We start from the raw sequence: 16,678 nt of genomic DNA, 5'->3' as shown, positions 1-16,678 counted from the left end.
CCGCAGCCATCCCTAACAGCAGGAGAATTGTTTTCATACCGAGGCCAGTGAATCAAAACCATCAGCTGAGAATTCTTTATTCCAGAACAATGGAAGAGCAAGGCCCTGTACTTTGTGCTGTTTCCTAGATCTTCCACTCCCCTGTACTTAAACTCTGTAACTCAGAACACAGAAGTAGGTCAGCTTGCCGCTTGACCTTTAAGCTGCTCTATCCTGACCCACCCCGAGGAGAAGCAGCCGCCAGCCCCGAGCAGACACAGCTCCTGTAGGATGTGCCAGCTCCTTCAGGGAACAAACAGGAGCTGCCTTGATCCCCAGATCAGGCTCTGCCCAGAGGGAAATTCTGCTCGTGCCCATTTCAGCTGAGGGAGAGCTGAGCCCAGGGGAGCAGAGGTGCAGCAGAGAACCCTTGGCTGTTCCAAGGGCTGTGCACACTCTGGGGACTCAGTGGGACCTGTCCTGTTGCAACCCTATATCCTGATGCCTTAAAAATGGAATGTTCCCTGCAACTCTCTAACCCTATAAGCCCTGTAAAACCTATGAACTGACCAGCTGAAATCCTATTGGAAAGAAGCCAAGAAGTTCCCCTCCCCTTTCCTGACCCATAGAAAAACCCTGAGCCCCTTTGTTTCGCCCTCTTTGTTCCCTGCCTTCCCCCATGGAGGCCACTCGAGAAATAAACTGAACATATCCAGGGAAGAGCCTCTAATATCTCATCTGTTCTACATGACAGCACCCCAGGTTAGCCCTGCAGAGTATTCAGGAAGCAGGGCTTGGCCTCAGGGTGTTGTATCACTGTCCCACAGCCCCTGTCCCACATCTCCCTCCAGCAGCAGGGTTACACAAACACATCCCAGCACTCATAAAGAAGGAACTCCCCAGGCTGAATGAAGCAAAGCTCAGTCCAACAGCAACACCTGGCTGCTGTGAGAAGCACCCAGCCCTCACTCCTGTCCTGCTCCAGGGACAATCCAGCCAGCTCATCCCTGATCTGCAAGCACTGTACCCTCAGCAGCAGAACCATCCCAAAGCTGCCTTGCAGCAGGATCAGACACACCCGCAGAGCAGAGCCTGGCACTCCCTGCCTTAGTCACAGCCACCCTGAGGAGAGAAAGCACCAAGAGAACTCCCATGGGACAAGAACAGCTCCAGAGCCAAAGGGGAAGAATTCCAACAAAGCCCCCATAAAGCAGGTGGACATTAAAAAGCACCAGGAGTCAAAGTTTGGACTGAATAAACCATGAGAAGAGACGAACATGGAGCTTTTATTGTTTATGTACAAATGAGAGAAGTTTGTATTAAAAAGAGAACCCACACAAAGTCAGCGACAGCAAAGAGCTGGCTCTGAGCTCTGGCCCTTCCTGCACTTAACACACTGAAGAATATTGGGAGATGGTGTTTAAAATGAAAGTAAGAGAAGAGGGATAAACTACCTTCTTCTCTGCTTAAGTAAGAATCAAAAGAGCTGCTCCACAAAATGAAGAACTTTCCACTATATGGACTAAACAAAGAAACTCGAAGTCAACTTGTAACTATACACTTCAGCTTTAAAAAAAGCACAACAAAACAAAACAAAAACAAACAAAACAAACCTGCAAAGCTAAATATCAGCAACAAAAGTAATCTAAGTCTCACAACATGGATGGGACACACTGAATGCTAGCCCAGCTCCAGTGGAAAAGGAAATGCCTCTCTGTGGGTTTGCAGGTGACAGGGGCAGCAGTATCAGTCGCTTCAGGAAGTTCCCGACCAAGGTGGAAGCACAGAACAGTCAGGAATTCACAACTACTGCAACTACTACACCACCTTTGTCTTCCTGCAACTCAGGTGATTTAAAAATGATGCAAAGTACATGGTCCAGGATTTCCTCCCCCCATCCAAGTCCCTTAGAGTGAGTCACTCCTGCTGCAGTTGCCATCCTGCTTCAGGGCTTCTCAGTGGGGAGGCACAGACCTAAATCCCAGGAGCATCAGCACTGATGGCTTTAGTAGTCCTGCAGAGAAAGGACAGCACATGCAAGGTTAACACCTTCCCACCTCTGATTCAGCTCTTGGAGCTGGGGGGTCTCAGTCCTCTCTCATCTCACACACCACTAGCTGCAGGCAAAACAGATCTTTTCCTTGTAGCTAAACACTGAAAAAGCTGGACCCTTCCAACCTTGAGTATCAACTCAAACCAGAGGCTTTTGATGCTCCAGATCATGACAACATAACAGGATGCAAAGCAGCTTTTTCCATGAGAAGCACACAGGAGTTATCTGTGATCCAGGCTCAGAACAGCCCCCTGGGCTCAGTTGCTGTCACAGCCAGGGGACAATGCTGATCTCACACTGTGACGCCTCAACCATGACAATAAGAACTCAAATGACAGCAGCAGAGGGTTTTAAAGCTTGAGAGCCAGCCAGCCCCTCCAGTGAGCAATGAAAACACACACAGAGCACGGATACTTACGGCTCTTGGCTTTTTGTTTAACTTGAGATCAATCCTGTGGTTGGAAAGACAAGAGAAACGTCCATGTCAATACCTGACCCAACACCAGAGTCACTGCACAGGGCACAGCTACCACAGAGACTATGGTTAATCCATCCACTCCCAACTGGCTGAGCCAGGGCGCTGTTCCCAGGGTTACTGGGCATGAGAGCAGCAGAGGAGAGTCATTATTTGCCAAAAAAGCAGATTCCATCCACTCCCAGAGTTAATCAAGGGGCACAATCAATCACAGGGCACTTAGGCAGGTGAACAAGGGGAACTAGGCATGCTCTATGTTAATTTAATCTGCCAGAGGTGTAACTATGCCACAGGTAATTAGCCAGACATAGTGTCAGAGTTATTTACTTGGATAGAGAGAAGAGTTAGGATGACAGGGATTATATGAGCCAAAGTTACTGAGTTTAGTACATTTTTTCCAAAAGGAAATATCCAAGTCTATACTTATCTCCTTAAGCAGCAAAGCCAAAAGAATCAGTTTTTAAACTAAATTTTAAAGTTAAAAAGTTTTATCTATTTAAATATGAAACAGAAAGGTAAAGAAGAGTGAAGTTAATTTACAATTTGCTGAAGTTATTAAATAAAATGTTACCTCCATCACGCTTTTCTGTTTTTAAAAAAAACTTCCCAGCCTAACCTAATATACATACCTACAATTAAACAGATAAACTAGGGGTTAGCGAGGTCTCAAAAGGCACATCGGTGTCTACACACTAACAACACAGCACAAGTACTAATTCAAGTCAAACTTACTCAAAGTCATAATCAAACATGCCAGACGGGCTGAGGGGCAGCATTTGAAAGGAAGAAAGCAGTAGAAATTAATATACTAATGAATTAAATCAATTAATTGATTAGCCACCCTACAGAGATCGCTAAAAAGTAAAATTAAATAAATAATAAAGCCAGTGTTCAAACACCATCAAGTTTTTCAGATATCTTAAACCAGGACTGGACACAAAAAGCACTCTGGGTTGGCAGTGCAGAGTCCCCCTCCCCACTGGATTTCTGGGAACAGGAGGTGTTAGCAGAGGTGGGTTTGGTTTGTGCAGGGGATTTTAGGAGCTGGAAGAGGGACAGCTGCCAGACCCAGAGAGGGCAGAGCTCACTCAGGGGCAGGAGAGGAACCCCAGGGCTTGGAAAACCAAAGTGAGGGCTCAGGAAGCAGGGTGGGTTCAGGGAGCTGGGGAGGGGGCTGGGCTGCCAGGGCAAGGCAAAGCTGCTTCAGGCAGAGGTGACCAGAACTCGGTGCCCGAGCCTGCACTGGGCTGTTCCCCCCACACCCCCAGCACTGCTGTCCCCAGGGACATCTGGGCAGAGCTGACCAGTTTGGTGACTGTCCCACCCCTCCTAGAAGTGCCACAGCACAGCCTCCAGACACAGCTGACAGCAGTGGGAAGGACTGATGATGGAATCCCACTGCAGGAAACAGCCCTGGGTTCCCTCAAACACCCGTTAGCCGTGACAACAGCCGAGCACACAAAACATCCATGCTGGCCTTGCTGTGTGTGGCAGGGAGCAGAGGGACAGCACAGCTCTGGAGCCACACCTGAGGCTGTGTGCCCCTGCAGCCAAAGGTCCCCAAGCTGACCCAGCTCCCCACAGGAACCCCAGTGAGGCTCCTGCAGGGCCCTTCCTCAGCACCTCCCAGTCCTCCAGGACCTGGGGAGTGACACCCAGGGTCGTGCTGGCAAATGGAAGAGCTTCCGAATAAAGAGAGAAGCCAACATTTCTTTTTATTTCTCTTTTTTCATGCCAGACCCCTCAGGGAGAGACCTGAGCACCTGTGGGGGTGTGGGGCCTGGAACACCCTCGCTGCACGATCAGGGACTGGGTTGTTGCTGGGGTTTTTTAGCCTAAATATACTTGAGAATTGTTTGGTCTTGTCTGCCAAAATTTAGGGGATAGTCAGTAACAGCAATCACAATTTTAAAAGAGCTTTTATTACAGACAAATTTAATTATTTTAAAATCTTTTTTTAATTCTCTATCTGGCCCTGCTAAGCATTACAAACAGTTGGTTCCTGCCTCACTGAGCCCCTCGGAGTGTCTGACCCTGGGAACAGCAGCTGCCACAGGTGAGCAGGGCAGGGCTCCTCTGCTCTCCCCTCCACCAGCTCAGCCTGGCAGCAGCAGCCAAAGCTGCAGAGAGGGGATGTGAAGGAACCCAGAGCCACACAACCTGTTGGGGGGCAGCTTCCCCCCAGCTCCTGTCCCTGAAGCCCAGGTCATGGACTGGAGCAAAGGGATTTATGTCAGTTCCAGCACCTGCCCTGCACCCCACCATGTTGTTGGCCATGGTTTGTCCAGGGAGAATATTTTAGAATTTGTTTGAAATGGCAGTTTCCTTAAGCTGTACTTCAGTTTTACAGGTAGTTTCTCTGGACTTGTTCACGGATGTGGTTTCTTGTGTTATTCCTGAACTTCTTCCAAATATCTACAGGCAAAAAAAGAGATTTGAACTTCTTTGGATTCCCAGCTCATGAGGAACCAAAGGGATGTCAGTCCTTCCTGACATTTGCCCAATTCAGGCTGCTGCAGGAAAAAAATTCTGACCTAAAAATTAAAGACATGCTAATGACTCAACACTTAATGAAAGCAAAAAACTGAGTTAAGCATTTTTCAAGCATTGTACCTACCTCGTGTCCCCACCCCAACTGTCCCCATGCCCCCCTGTAAACTTTTACCACTTTAAACCCTTTCTCTAATTGCATGGCAGGTCCCTTACAGAGAAGAGCCTGTCCCTAGGCACAGCCAACAGCTCAGAGCCAGCACAGACACTGGGGAGCTTTAAAAGCTCCTTTATTTCTGTGAAATCATTAGGTCCCAGCTTCAGCAATCCTTCCAGAGGGGCACAGCTCTGCATGGTTTTCCTCCTGACTCACAGGCACTGTCACTGCCAGCAGCCTGGGCTGAGGGCACAGGGACCAGCTCATCGCCCTCATTATGCCCTAGGGGCAGAGCTGGACAGGTAAATCCAACCAGAAAAATGTTCAAGGAATCTGTTTGACATGAATTTCAGGTCGGTTTAATAACAAACACTCTGAGGTGAAGGTGACACAGCAAGTCCCCTATGCCAGCACAGACTCAGCTGGGATGTAAGAGCTGGAAGGGGCTGGAATGGAAATCCAGATACTGGGAGTGTCCAAAACCCCAAAACCATTCCCATTTGCTTTCCACCCTCCTCCAAAGAAAGCACCATCATTCCTGTCCAACTGGGCTCTGCAGAAAGCAAGCAGCAAGCTCAGGAGGTCAGAACCTGCTGGAAGGAATGAGCTTTATCCTGGAGAGATGGGAGAGCTGGAGAAGCTGCCCAGAAGCACAGCTGTGCCACAGCTGGAGTGAGCACCCTGTGCTGCTTGTTTAACTTCCTCAGCACCTTCCTCTCCTCTTCCAAAACCAGGAAAACCACCCAACTGACCCCAGCTATGATATTCCAACATGTTACTGGTTCCCCTCAGACAATAAATTCACTCCATCCCCAGCCAACTGTCCAGGTGTGGCGAGCAGGCTGCTGGTCCCACTGACCTGTGTCTGTTTTTGTTCTTTCTCTTTTTGTGGCTGCTGTGGTGGCTCCCAGAGGAGGTGGAGGAAGCAGCTTTCTGGGGCTTCACACCCTGCATGGAGCCATCCAGCTCTTCAGCATCCTCCTGGTTGGGCTCATTCTCCTGGTTGTGGAAGTCTGGAGAAGTGTCACTCTCTGTGCCACTGCCTGGCTCCCCTAGGGCAGGACAAACCCAGGTGAGCTCCTGGCTGCCCTGGTACAGCCCTGAGGGGGAGAAACAACCCCAGAACAGCAGCAGAGACACCTGAGCACTGCAGTACCAGGTAGAGAAACACAGAGCCTGGGAAACAACTCTGCAGGATGGACAAGAAGCTGCTCCTCAGCACTGAGGAACCACTTCCTATTTGGTGCTGATCACAGAAATGTTTTCAATATTCTGGAGGTGAGTGGTCCCTCCTCACGTCTCCTGTGACACATCTACAGCGCTGCAGTGCTTCAGCTCGTCCAGCCTCTTCCTCCAAAGAGCACCAAACCAATTCCAATCCCTTTCACAAACAACATATCCCTGCTGAGCATGGAAGGAACTTGGGAAGTCAGCAGCCAGGAGCAGCCTGAGGGCAGCAGGCACAGGGACTGGGAAGGGAGCCCGAGTCCAGCCCACATCTGGGAGGCTGAGACAGGGCTAAACGGTGGGGAGAGTGTAATTCTTCCCAAATTCAGAGAAAAATGACAAAGAGACTTACGCTTCTCAATGAGCTGGTCCTGGACTCCAGCTAACGCACTGACAGCCTGGAAAACCAAACGGGATGTCAAGCCAAGCAGGGATGCATTCCCCAAGAATCACAGCATGGAGCCCAGGTCACACAGACATGTCCCCCTGAAGTGTCTGTGGGCCCATGTGGCACCGGGGGTCTGGGGACAGCAGGGGACACCAGTGACAGACATCCTCCCACCCCCAGGAACTCGGGAGGGGGGCTCTGGCAGAGGATGCAGGGTGGGATGGGGATGCTTAGGGCAGGGAACAGGGCAGGTAGGGAACTTCAAATGGTGCAGGACTGAGGGACAGGGATGGGATGGGGACAAGGACAGGAACGGGAATGGAGACAGGGATGAGGAGAGGGGCGGGCACGGGGATGGTCACCGGGTCAGGGCTCATCCCACGTGCGCCCACCCCGGCACTCACCGCTGCCGAGGTGACCGAGGACTTGCTGAAGAGCCTCTCGGCCTCCTTGAACTTGCGGTTCCTGCGGTCGTTTTTGCTGTTGGAGTTCCTGAAACAGAGAGAGGCGCGATGGCGGGGCCGGGCGGGGGCGGTGGGGGGGGCGGGCAGGTGGGCAGCGCCTCCAGCACTCACTTCTGGTTGGTGAGATAGCGATCCCAGCCGCGGATGATGTTCCCGTACATCTGCGTGTCCTCCAGGTAGCTGCCCTCGAAGGCGTAGATCTGCCGCTCCAGGTTTGCCAGCGTCTCCTGCCGGGAACACGGCCGCGCATGGAGCAGGCCCGGCCGCGCCGCCGCGGCCCCGCCGCTCCCGCAGCCGCTCGGCCGGCACCCGCACGGCTCCCACCCCCTCCCCGGAGCTCACCGCCAGCTCCTGTTTGCGTTTCACCAGCTCGGCGAGCTCCCGGCGGGTGTCCGGGATCTGCGGGGGCCCGCCGGCCTTGGCGTGCAGCGCGGCCATGGCGGCGCGGCCTGCGCGGGGCGGGGCGCGGCGCTGCCGGCGGCGGCCGCTGGGGGCGCTGCGGAGGCGGCGGGGGCGGGCCCGGGCTGGGCCAGCCTCAGGAATTTAAATATTAAATTTACCGGGTGTAATAAATGCGGGGTTCCGCGAGTCTTTAGGGTCCCTCAGTCATTTAAATATTAAATTTATCGGGTTTAATAACTGCGGGGTTCCGCGAGTCTTTAGGGTCCCTCAATCATTTAAATATTAAATTTATCGGGTTTAATAACTGCGGGGTTCCGCGAGTCTTTAGGGTCCCTCAGTCATTTAAATATTAAATTTACCGGGTTTAATAACTGCGGGTTCCGCGAGTCTTTAGGGTCCCTCAGTCATTTAAATATTAAATTTACCGGGTTTAGTAACTGCGGGGTTCCGCGAGTCTTTAGGGTCCCTCAATCATTTAAATATTAAATTTACCGGGTGTAATAACTGCGGGGTTCCGCGAGTCTTTAGGGTCCCTCTGAAAGGAGTGAGGCGTTTGGCTTTACAAACAAACTGTGGGGGTGCTAGTAGATAAAACTAGAAGTTAGAGATAAAAAAATAAACAATGGGAAGGATTCCACTGATGGATAAATAGAATGAGAGACCTGTCTTTACAGATCTACTGTAGGTCTGCTGATATAATAAATAAAATAGAATACTGAGAGGTGAAAGAAACAATGGGAAGAACTATAAATTCCATAGGAATTCCACTGATTGACTCAAGGAAAGGATAAAGGGGGTGGGGAGTGTACATTGGAAGGGGGTCTATGTTGGGTGTCTGGGGAAGTCTGTGCCTCAAATATCTCAGCCACAGGGAAAGAGAGAGGGAAATGTGGCTGGGAAATTGGGATATAAAGGAGGCTGCATTCACCAACTTGAGAGACCCCACAGGAATGCCCCATGGTCTCTCCCTTTATTCCAATAAAGTTACAGGGCCCCTCTGTCTCTTTTCCAGACATAAACCTCTGGTGTTTGTGGATTGATTTTCCTGACACCTCCAACCCAAACCTTTCTAGGATCCTATTAAACTGTGTCACTCCAATCTCTGCAGTGACACTGGGGCCAGTTTGCACTTTTGCAGTACTATTGTGTCAGTTCACATTCCTGTGTGAGCCGTGTCAGGCACACAGGATGAGCCACCTGGCCTGGCCAAGGGGAGTGATACAAACCTGCTGTGCTCACAGCCTCTCCAGGATACAAACTGTGCCGTTTTTAACTTATTTGGTTTCTTTACTACAGAAATAAGTACTGAAACTTCATTTCTTTTGAAGGAAAAAAAAAACAGGACACTAGAAAAATATTACAACTGAAAGCAATCATGGCTAAATTTACAAACTGTATATTTAAAAACCCTTGGAGTAGATATAAAGGAGATCCTCCTCCTCAAACCCCATCCTACCCATCTGAAACCCCACAGCAATGCCCCATATTTACACTGTCAATGTGTACAACAAGCACCTTTGTGTACAGTCCATACACAGCAGGGACGAACAGGTGAGAGCACAAACACCCAGCTGAAGTGTGGGACACACACACTGAACAAAAAGCAACGTGGAGGAGACACCAAAGACTCTGCAGCTCCCAGGAGTGGGACTGGTGCCTCTCTCTCTAAACACTGACTTCTTCACTGTGTTAAACAAGGGACTTGGGTAAGCTTTTATAAAAAGAGAACTTAAATAGTGCAAACTGGTTAAAACATGTCACCCCTATCAAAGGTGTTTCTGTGTGACACAAACAAACCCTGGGGTGGGGTCAGGAATAACAGCTCCAGCTTTCAAAGCAGACACTCCACATCCAGGACAGTTTCAGCATCAAGTGTGGGAACAGGGAACTTGGGTCACAGTTTCACCACCTGAAATTCCAGGAACTGTTCAGCTTCTGTTTCACATTCCATTGTGATTTCCAGGGGGAATTCCAGTGAAATGCCCATCCCTCAGTCACCATGAGGCAAATTAAACACCCAGAACATACAAATACATGAGGGTCTTTGCCACATTTCTGCCATTTTAGCAAGTAATCCAGGTAAATTCTCCTGTCAGAACTCCCAACAGGCAGAGGAATTTGGCAAACTACGGAACAGGACGTGCATCAGGTATTCTCTAACTAACCTTTCAGTCTTTGTAGCATTTTCAAAGGGCTATAACAAAACAAGTCACAAAAATAATTTTCCAGATGCTGTGTTTGACATGGTTTGCTGGAAGAGTCTGGCAACATCTGCGGAGGGTTTCCAGCATCAGAGCTTTCATGTCCAGGTGCTCTTCGGCTTCTTGGGAGAAAAATAAAATAAAACAAAAGTAAAGCTGTATTTCCTGATATGCAAAACTATCAAAAACGAAAAATGAGCAAAGCCCCCCAAAACAAACTATGGGAACAGACCAGCAACAGAGAAAGGACTTTAAGGCAACAAGAGGCATCAGTGCTGCAATGCTCCGTGTTCACATCTCAGTCCAATTCAATTGCAAGGAGTTTCTCTCCTCTGCCTCTCCCCAACTTCCTCCTCATCCGTTAACTGTCAGACTCTTCCTCCTTCTCCTCATCCTCATCATCATCCTTTGCATTGGCCTCAGATTTATCTGAGGATTCGTGGAGCAGGACATACTCCCTGCTGCTGAAGCCAAACTTGAGCACGTCCTTCTCCTTGAGTTCGTAGTAGCGCTGGGGCTCGATGCGCTGGTTGTTGAGGAAGGTTCCGTTCCCCGAGCCCAGGTCGATGATGTAGGGCCTGACCCTGCGGCCCACGGTGCCGTCAGCTCGGGTGTACTCCACCAGCCTGCAAAACAAAACCGCTGCCTGAGCCATCAGAGAGACAGGAAACGTGCTCCAAAAGCAGGGGAGATGGAAATTGTGCTCTGCAAGCAGGTGGGTTTGTGCAGTGAACAGTTATCTGTCCCAACAAGAAACTGTGAGACAGAACAGATTCTGAGAGAGGCTGCATCATTCCCTAAACTTCTGGTGATGTAACACAGCAACATTGGGATAGATGTTCTCCAAGAGCACCAGCAGGAGCCCCCTCTGCATCAGAGCACAGCTGCCCTCACTGTGAGAACCCAAACCAACAAACATCTCCTTGACATGCTTTTACTGTCAATCACACCTGGTTACTCCACCCCCATGCTGTGTCTAACCCCACTGTGTGATTTCTCTGCTTGCAGCTGAATTACAGGAATCTCAGCTATATCTGCCCACCACTGGGATGATCTACACACAAATTCCATTTCTACTGTGCTGACAGCACACTCCCCCTCCCAGCCACCCACTGCAGCTGTTTGCTCTGTGTGTGCTGCTTTGCTGCCCAGCCGCCCAGGCTGCTCACCGGTACTGGAAGACGGCGTGCTGCTTGGAGCAGGAGGGGTGGTCGATGGGGATGTCGGCGATGCGGCGGTGCCGGCCCAGCAGGTAGGCGCTCTGCCTGTGGATGTACATCACGGGCAGGAACTCGTCGTTCTTGAAGGGGTACAGGCGCCAGCGCGTCTTGGGGATGCGCGCCTCGGGGGGCTCGCTGTACTTGATCACCACCCCCCGGAACGTGTTGGTGTCCTCCAGCAGCGCCCCTGACAGCTCGAAGCTTGGCTTCTCTTTGTTTGCAGCAGCTTTTTCTTTGGGTTTGCTCTCTGATTGCCAGAGCTCTGCGTTCTGGTCGCCGCTGCCCTCAGTGCCCTGCCGGTGCTCTCGCCTCCTCTCGTTGTAGAACTCCCTCTCTGCCTGCTGCTCCCGCAGGTTCTGCACGTCCCGCTCGTGGCCGCGGCCTCCCTGCCTGTCACTGGAGTTCTTCTTTCTGTCTGAGTGCTCCTTGTGCCTGTCCCGGTCACCGCTCCTGTCCCTGCGGTGCTCCTGCTCTGCCGGGTGCCTCTGCTTCCGCTCCTCGTTCCCCCTGCGACAGTGATCATCTCGCTCCTGGAAGGGACAGCCAGAATGAAAGAGCGGCACATCTACCTCGGCTTTTCAGAAAATCCCAATCCTACACACTGGGAAAGCACATACTATGACGTGGAACAGATTTTCATGCCAAACTACTTAGGTTCCCACAATTTGCATCAAATAAAGCACCAGAAACACGCAGTGTAACCTGCTCTGGACAAAGGACACAGATCCCAAGGACGCCTGTGCTGTGGCACAGGCTGGGCTCGACTTGAAGCTCCAGTCACTGGTGGCACAGCCTGAGCTGGGCAGCAGGAGCTCCTGACACGCCCAGAGCCTCCCTCTGCTCATGGGACACGATGCAGGGCCCAGTCTGACCCGACAAGTGAAAAGGTGCCTTCTGTATCCGGCACAGCCGAGGCTCCGGGAACTGCGTCGGCTGCGGCGCCAGCAGGGCCCCGCTGTACCGACACCACCACTCACCTGCTTTATCCTCACAGTGCCGTGGTGTGGGCTGTGGCTGCGGCTCCTCCTGCCTCGCGGGGAGCGGCTCCTCCTCCCGGACCGACTCCTCCGCCGGGGCGACCTGGGGAACAACGGGAAAGGTTGAGCGGCGAGGCCGCGCCGAGCGTGGGGCCGAGCGGCTGGGCCTCCCTACCTGCTACCGCGGCTGCCCGCGCGCGACCCTGCCGGGCCCCGCCGCTCCTCCCCTGGAGGCGACGCGCTGCGCCGGGGGCTTCGCCGCTCGGTCTTCACCGCCGCCTCCCGCCGCCGCCGCCGCTCTCTCCGCCGCTCCTCCGCCGCCGCCTCCATGGCGCCCGTCCCTACAGGAAGTGCCGCCGCTTCCGGCCCGCGAGCACTTCCGGCCGCGGCTCTTCCGCCCGGGCGTTGCTGCGCCTGCGCGGGGCCGCGCGCGGCGGCGTCGCGATCGCCATGGTGACAGGGGTGACAGGGCCGCGGCCGCCATGGCGGCGCCGCCGGAGTCGCTGCTGCGGTACTGCCCGCCCGTCCTGGTGTCCCGGCGAGGAGACAGGGCCTCCCCGGCGGTGAGCGGGGACGGGGGGCACGCAGGGGGATACCGCGGTCCCCTGCCCGCTGCTACGGCGCTGTCCTCTCCTGTTCCCGCAGAGTCACCCGCTGAAGGGAACCCCCCCGGGAGCCTCCGGCACGCAGCAGCCGCAGGAGCTCCTGAACGCCATCCTGCCGCCGCGGTGAGCGGGGCCGGGCCGGGGCCGGCAGCGCCCGGGGGGTGCTCGGTGACTCCGGTAACGGGCGGTGCTTCTCTGGCAGGGAATGGCAGGAGGCGCACAAGCTCTGGGTGCAGGAGGTATCCACCGAGCCCAGCACCCGCCGGGACGTGGTGATGCTGCAGGAGCAGCTGGACCGGCAGCTGCAGCAGCGGCAGGCGCGGGAGACCGGGCTGTGCCCCGTGCGCAGGGAGCTCTACACGCAGTGCTTCGGTCAGTGCTGAGCACACGGCCACGCTCAAGGGACAGGCTGCCAGGAGCTGCCTGCACATGGAAAACGGCTTTAAATCCTCTTAGTTATCCTCTTAGTTGCACTTAAACTTAGTTTACTTAAAGTAACTTGAAGCGGTGTGTCTGACACACTGATGACACAGAGCTGGTCGGGGGTGGCCATGGGTTGGAGAGCAGGATCCTCCGAAGGCTCCCCCATAACTGCAACAAGTCATTACACATTTTAAATGTGTGCTGTTACAGCTTTAGGGGATCAGCAGCACTGGCATTACCTGAAGGGCTGCACCACCACTCTGCTTTTACCTGCTGCAGTGTAACAAAACAAATCAATTATTACTGTCTCTAGTCCGTGTCATGTCCTAAATGTGGGTGCATTTACCCCAAAAGCCCGCATTTACCCTTCCAGGACCCTCTTTATTCCCTCAGACCCCTCTTTACCCTTGCTAAAACATCACTTCCAGGACTTCATTTTCACCTCAGGGCCCCATTTACCTTTCCAGGACCCTCTTTATTCCCTCAGATCCCTCTTTATCCTTCTATATAAAAGCTGAAACATCACTTAATTTTCCCCACTGAGCCCCATTTACCCTTCCAGCACCCTCTTTATTCCCTCAGATCCCTCTTTACCCTTCTATATAAAAGCTAAAGCATCACTAAATTTTCCTCACAGAGCCCCATTTACCTTCCAGGACCCTCTTTATTCCCTCAGACCTCTAAAACATCACTTCCAGGACTTCATTTTCCCCTCAGGGCCCCATTTACCCTTCCAGGCCCCCATTTATTCTCTGACAACCCTCTTTACTCTTCCAGGACCCCATTTCCACCCCAGCACCCCAGTGCCCCATGCTGGGGTTCCCAGTTTTACACCGCTATGTAACAGGCACACAATGACGTGTCACAGGGAAGGGGTGAGAGGAGCAGCTGTGGCCCTGTGCATGTCCCCAGGAAGGCACTGCAGCCTCTGTTCCCCCTCTGCAGACGAGCTGATCCGGCAGACCACGGTGAGCTGCGCGGAGCGGGGGCTGCTGCTGCTGCGGGTGCGGGACGAGCTGCGCCTCACCCTCTCTGCATACCAGGCGCTCTACGAGAGCAGCGTGGCCTTCGGCGTGCGCAAGGCGCTGCAGGCAGAGCAGGGCAAGGCTCACCTGGAGAAAAGGGTGAGTGAGCAGGGCTGTGCTGGAGCTTTCTGCATGTGAAAATAGCAAATTATATAGCCTTACATCCATTGTTTCCATTTCCACGGGATGGCAGCAAAGACCATCACAATACTCAGGCTTCGCTGCACTTCTGAAGCTTGTGCTACTGCTTTAAACACTGTACCACACACTACTTGGTCTTCATGCTTTAAGTCTTAGCCTCTCATATTTTTCAGATTCTGTACTGCTTTAAACACTGTACCACACACCACTTGGTCCTGATGTTTTAAGTCTTAGCTCTCATATTTTTCAGATTCTGTACTGTACCACACACCACTTGGTCCTGATGCTTTAAGTCTTAGCTCTCATATTTTTCAGATTCTATACTGCTTTAAACACTGTTACACACACCACTTGGTCCTCATGCTTTAAGTTTTAGCTCTCATATTTTTCAGATTCTGTACTGCATTAGTATGTAATTCTGAACTTCATATAAAGTGTTAGCAATTTGTCTTCACAGTTTAGACAAAACAATCCATTTCCAGCCTGAGAACCAAGGACACCACTGCAGCTTCAGGCCCAAAAAGTGCAAACAGCAGTGAACTGAGGAGAGCAATCTGAGGATGGGACTTCATAACCTGAAGCTGTTAACTGGACAATTATGTAAATGGACCAACTTATAAAAGTATAAAAACTCATGAGCTGTAGTGCACCTTGGGTGTAGCCTCAGCCAGGCTCTTGTACTGCCCAAGGTGAATCCTTTGAAGGCCTTTTAAATAAATACCCACTCTAGTCCTTTAACTCTGTCTAGCCTCTGTTTCAGGTAGCCTCTCAAGGCATCAGTCCCATCTTAACTGAAAATTGACTATTTGCCAACAAAACTTGAGACACCCATACTCTTTTCCAAGATTGCAGAGCTGGAAGAAGAAAAGAAGGAACTGGAAAAACAAGTGAGTGAAGAGAAAGCGAAGTGTGAGGCTATTGAAAGGCAAGAAACGGAACGGCGAGAAATCGAAGAGAAGAAACACAGCGAAGAGGTTACGTTCCTCAAACGGACAAACCAGCAGCTGAAGGTCAGTAAAAATCCACAACTGGAAATACTGGTGGTAAAATTCTCATTAAAACCATTAAAGCCCTAGTAACACAACACACCATTTAACATTAAATATTACCCAAGAACAACTGGATAATTATTTGTGCATGTGGCTTTGGGGAGAACAGAACTACTGCTCTGTACTTTGTTTTTAAAAGGAAAAAAAATTCCAGATATTTTGAGTAAGGAAAGAATGTCACTCTGAACATCAAATGTTTCTGGCTGCAGCTAAAACCATTTCTCTTAGAGCAAGCTGCTTGTCCTGCAGATCCTACTTTTTAATTCGCCTTTGAGGCTGCTCTGCAATGTTTTAGGACACAAAATTTTATATCAGATGTATGCTGAATCCTTGAAGTACCTGTACTTGACCAGCTGTATGTGCCACTGCTGTGGGTTAGTGTAGTGGCTGTTCCCATGCACTAACTGGCATCAAAATTTCTCAGTAATCACCAAATTTCTGTTCCCAGGTACTCTTGTCCCAGAGTCAGTTCATGTTCCAAATTCTAGAGAGCCAACTATTTAATTTAGCTCACACAGTCCAGCCTGAAATCAGAGAATTGAGACCACTGTTTCAACAGCTTTTATTTAATTTCCCCCTCGATGCTTCAGATTCTAAACCAAGTCTCATCGTACGGAGCCAAGGCCAGCTCTGTTCTCCTCAGAATGCAACAAGTGTGCATGCCAGGAATGACAAACTAATTTATAAAACATGTAGAAATGGAATTGCTGGGGAACAAACCTGGCCTGGCTCTCCTGGCAGCAGCACAGTGTCCCTCAGCTCCTTGCTGTGAACATCCAACAGAAAATTTAGCCCTTCACAGCACTGAAGGTTTATTTTTTAGGCCAAGGAATCTAATTTGTCTCACTGTCTCATTTGTTTTTCAGGCCCAACTTGAATGCATCATTGCAGCAAAGAATTAATTGTTTTGTTGTCCTCAAGGCAGGCTCAGAAGAGCTGTCAGAGCAAGAAGCTTGCAATTAGTGACAAAGATTTGTCTTCCTAAAACAATCTTGAGTTTTCACTTACCAGTAACAGCAGGCAGTGTAACTGTGTTCTTTCTTTCTCTCTTGAAGAGTTGAAATTCAAGAGCTTCATTAATTACTGCTCCCTCCTTCAAAGCCATCTCAGCAGTCAGCTCTTTGAACAGTGAACTTGTCTGGGACTTGTCTGTTGGTAATGTGCTAATGACCTTCAAAGCAATAACTAATAAACATTTTTAAATGCAAACATCTCTCTGACATTATTAATTTGAAAATGTTGCAGAAGATTCAGAAACAATATAAAAGTGCTTACAAGAAAAGTAAGTCACATGCACCAAGGAAGAAATGGCAGCTCACTCTTGGACAGGTGTTTTGGGGGTATTTCCTTGAGTCCCTGCACGCTGGTGTCAGTTGTGCACAGAAATCCCTTGTCAGAACCA

At 51.0% G+C, this 16,678-nt stretch overlaps 3 protein-coding genes across 9 annotated transcripts; 1 reads left to right on the top strand and 2 right to left on the bottom strand.

Moving 5' to 3' along the window:
* Positions 1–1,223: 1,223 nt before the first annotated feature.
* MEAF6 (MYST/Esa1 associated factor 6) lies at positions 1,224–7,728 on the bottom strand. 5 transcript variants are annotated; one of them, XR_004420171.1, is made up of 9 exons: positions 7,576–7,690; positions 7,345–7,460; positions 7,174–7,261; positions 6,734–6,779; positions 6,014–6,206; positions 3,240–3,269; positions 3,079–3,136; positions 2,451–2,484; positions 1,224–1,993 (listed from the first exon to the last, which is right to left on the bottom strand). XR_004420171.1 is itself a non-coding variant. In XM_033080848.2 (8 exons), the coding sequence occupies exons 1-8, from the start codon at positions 7,669–7,671 to the stop codon at positions 1,985–1,987; spliced, it is 612 nt and encodes a 203-aa protein (XP_032936739.1). In that variant the 5' UTR covers positions 7,672–7,728; the 3' UTR covers positions 1,224–1,984. The 5 variants fall into 5 exon arrangements, 3 of the variants coding, with proteins under 3 accessions (XP_032936739.1, XP_032936740.1, XP_032936741.1); XR_004420172.1 differs by lacking the exon at positions 3,240–3,269; XM_033080848.2 differs by lacking the exon at positions 3,079–3,136 and having other exon boundaries at positions 7,576–7,728.
* An 839-nt stretch (positions 7,729–8,567) lies between these two features.
* SNIP1 (Smad nuclear interacting protein 1) lies at positions 8,568–12,363 on the bottom strand. Of its 2 annotated transcripts, XR_004420192.1 has the most exons (5): positions 12,209–12,363; positions 12,034–12,136; positions 11,006–11,586; positions 10,069–10,462; positions 8,568–9,958 (listed from the first exon to the last, which is right to left on the bottom strand). XR_004420192.1 is itself a non-coding variant. In XM_033080994.1 (4 exons), the coding sequence occupies exons 1-4, from the start codon at positions 12,361–12,363 to the stop codon at positions 10,198–10,200; spliced, it is 1,104 nt and encodes a 367-aa protein (XP_032936885.1). In that variant the 3' UTR covers positions 8,568–10,197. The 2 variants fall into 2 exon arrangements, 1 of the variants encoding a protein (XP_032936885.1); XM_033080994.1 differs by having other exon boundaries at positions 8,568–10,462.
* A 106-nt stretch (positions 12,364–12,469) lies between these two features.
* On the top strand, positions 12,470–16,485 carry DNALI1 (dynein axonemal light intermediate chain 1). 2 transcript variants are annotated; one of them, XM_033080831.1, is made up of 6 exons: positions 12,470–12,596; positions 12,679–12,761; positions 12,841–13,010; positions 13,839–14,185; positions 15,073–15,237; positions 16,143–16,485. In XM_033080831.1, exons 1-6 carry the CDS (start codon positions 12,516–12,518, stop codon positions 16,176–16,178), a joined length of 882 nt encoding a protein of 293 aa, XP_032936722.1. In that variant the 5' UTR covers positions 12,470–12,515; the 3' UTR covers positions 16,179–16,485. The 2 variants fall into 2 exon arrangements, with proteins under 2 accessions (XP_032936722.1, XP_032936723.1); XM_033080832.1 differs by having other exon boundaries at positions 12,473–12,596; positions 14,007–14,185.
* The last annotated feature ends 193 nt before the right edge of the window (positions 16,486–16,678 follow it).

This window comes from Catharus ustulatus, chromosome 26 (genome assembly GCF_009819885.2).
Source record: "Catharus ustulatus isolate bCatUst1 chromosome 26, bCatUst1.pri.v2, whole genome shotgun sequence".
Classification (NCBI taxonomy): Eukaryota; Metazoa; Chordata; class Aves; order Passeriformes; family Turdidae; genus Catharus; species Catharus ustulatus.
Note: the sequence above shows the minus strand (reverse complement) of the source record. Positions and strands in the feature narration are given on the sequence as shown.

Coding starts and splice junctions, on each gene's coding strand:
- DNALI1 (XM_033080831.1), top strand. CDS start 12,516: ATGGCGGCGCCGCCGGAGTCGCTGCTGCGGTACTGCCCGCCCGTCCTG. Junction 12,762..12,840: donor AACGCCATCCTGCCGCCGCG/GTGAGCGGGGCC, acceptor CTTCTCTGGCAG/GGAATGGCAGGAGGCGCACA. Junction 14,186..15,072: donor AGGCTCACCTGGAGAAAAGG/GTGAGTGAGCAG, acceptor CTCTTTTCCAAG/ATTGCAGAGCTGGAAGAAGA.
- SNIP1 (XM_033080994.1), bottom strand. CDS start 12,363: ATGGAGGCGGCGGCGGAGGAGCGGCGGAGAGAGCGGCGGCGGCGGCGG. Junction 11,587..12,033: donor GCACTGTGAGGATAAAGCAG/GTGAGTGGTGGT, acceptor TGTCCCTTCCAG/GAGCGAGATGATCACTGTCG. Junction 10,463..11,005: donor CACGCCGTCTTCCAGTACCG/GTGAGCAGCCTG, acceptor TTTGTTTTGCAG/GCTGGTGGAGTACACCCGAG.
- MEAF6 (XM_033080848.2), bottom strand. CDS start 7,671: ATGGCCGCGCTGCACGCCAAGGCCGGCGGGCCCCCGCAGATCCCGGAC. Junction 7,262..7,344: donor CGCTATCTCACCAACCAGAA/GTGAGTGCTGGA, acceptor TCTCTGTTTCAG/GAACTCCAACAGCAAAAACG. Junction 2,485..3,239: donor ATGTTTGATTATGACTTTGA/GTAAGTTTGACT, acceptor TTCCAACCACAG/GATTGATCTCAAGTTAAACA.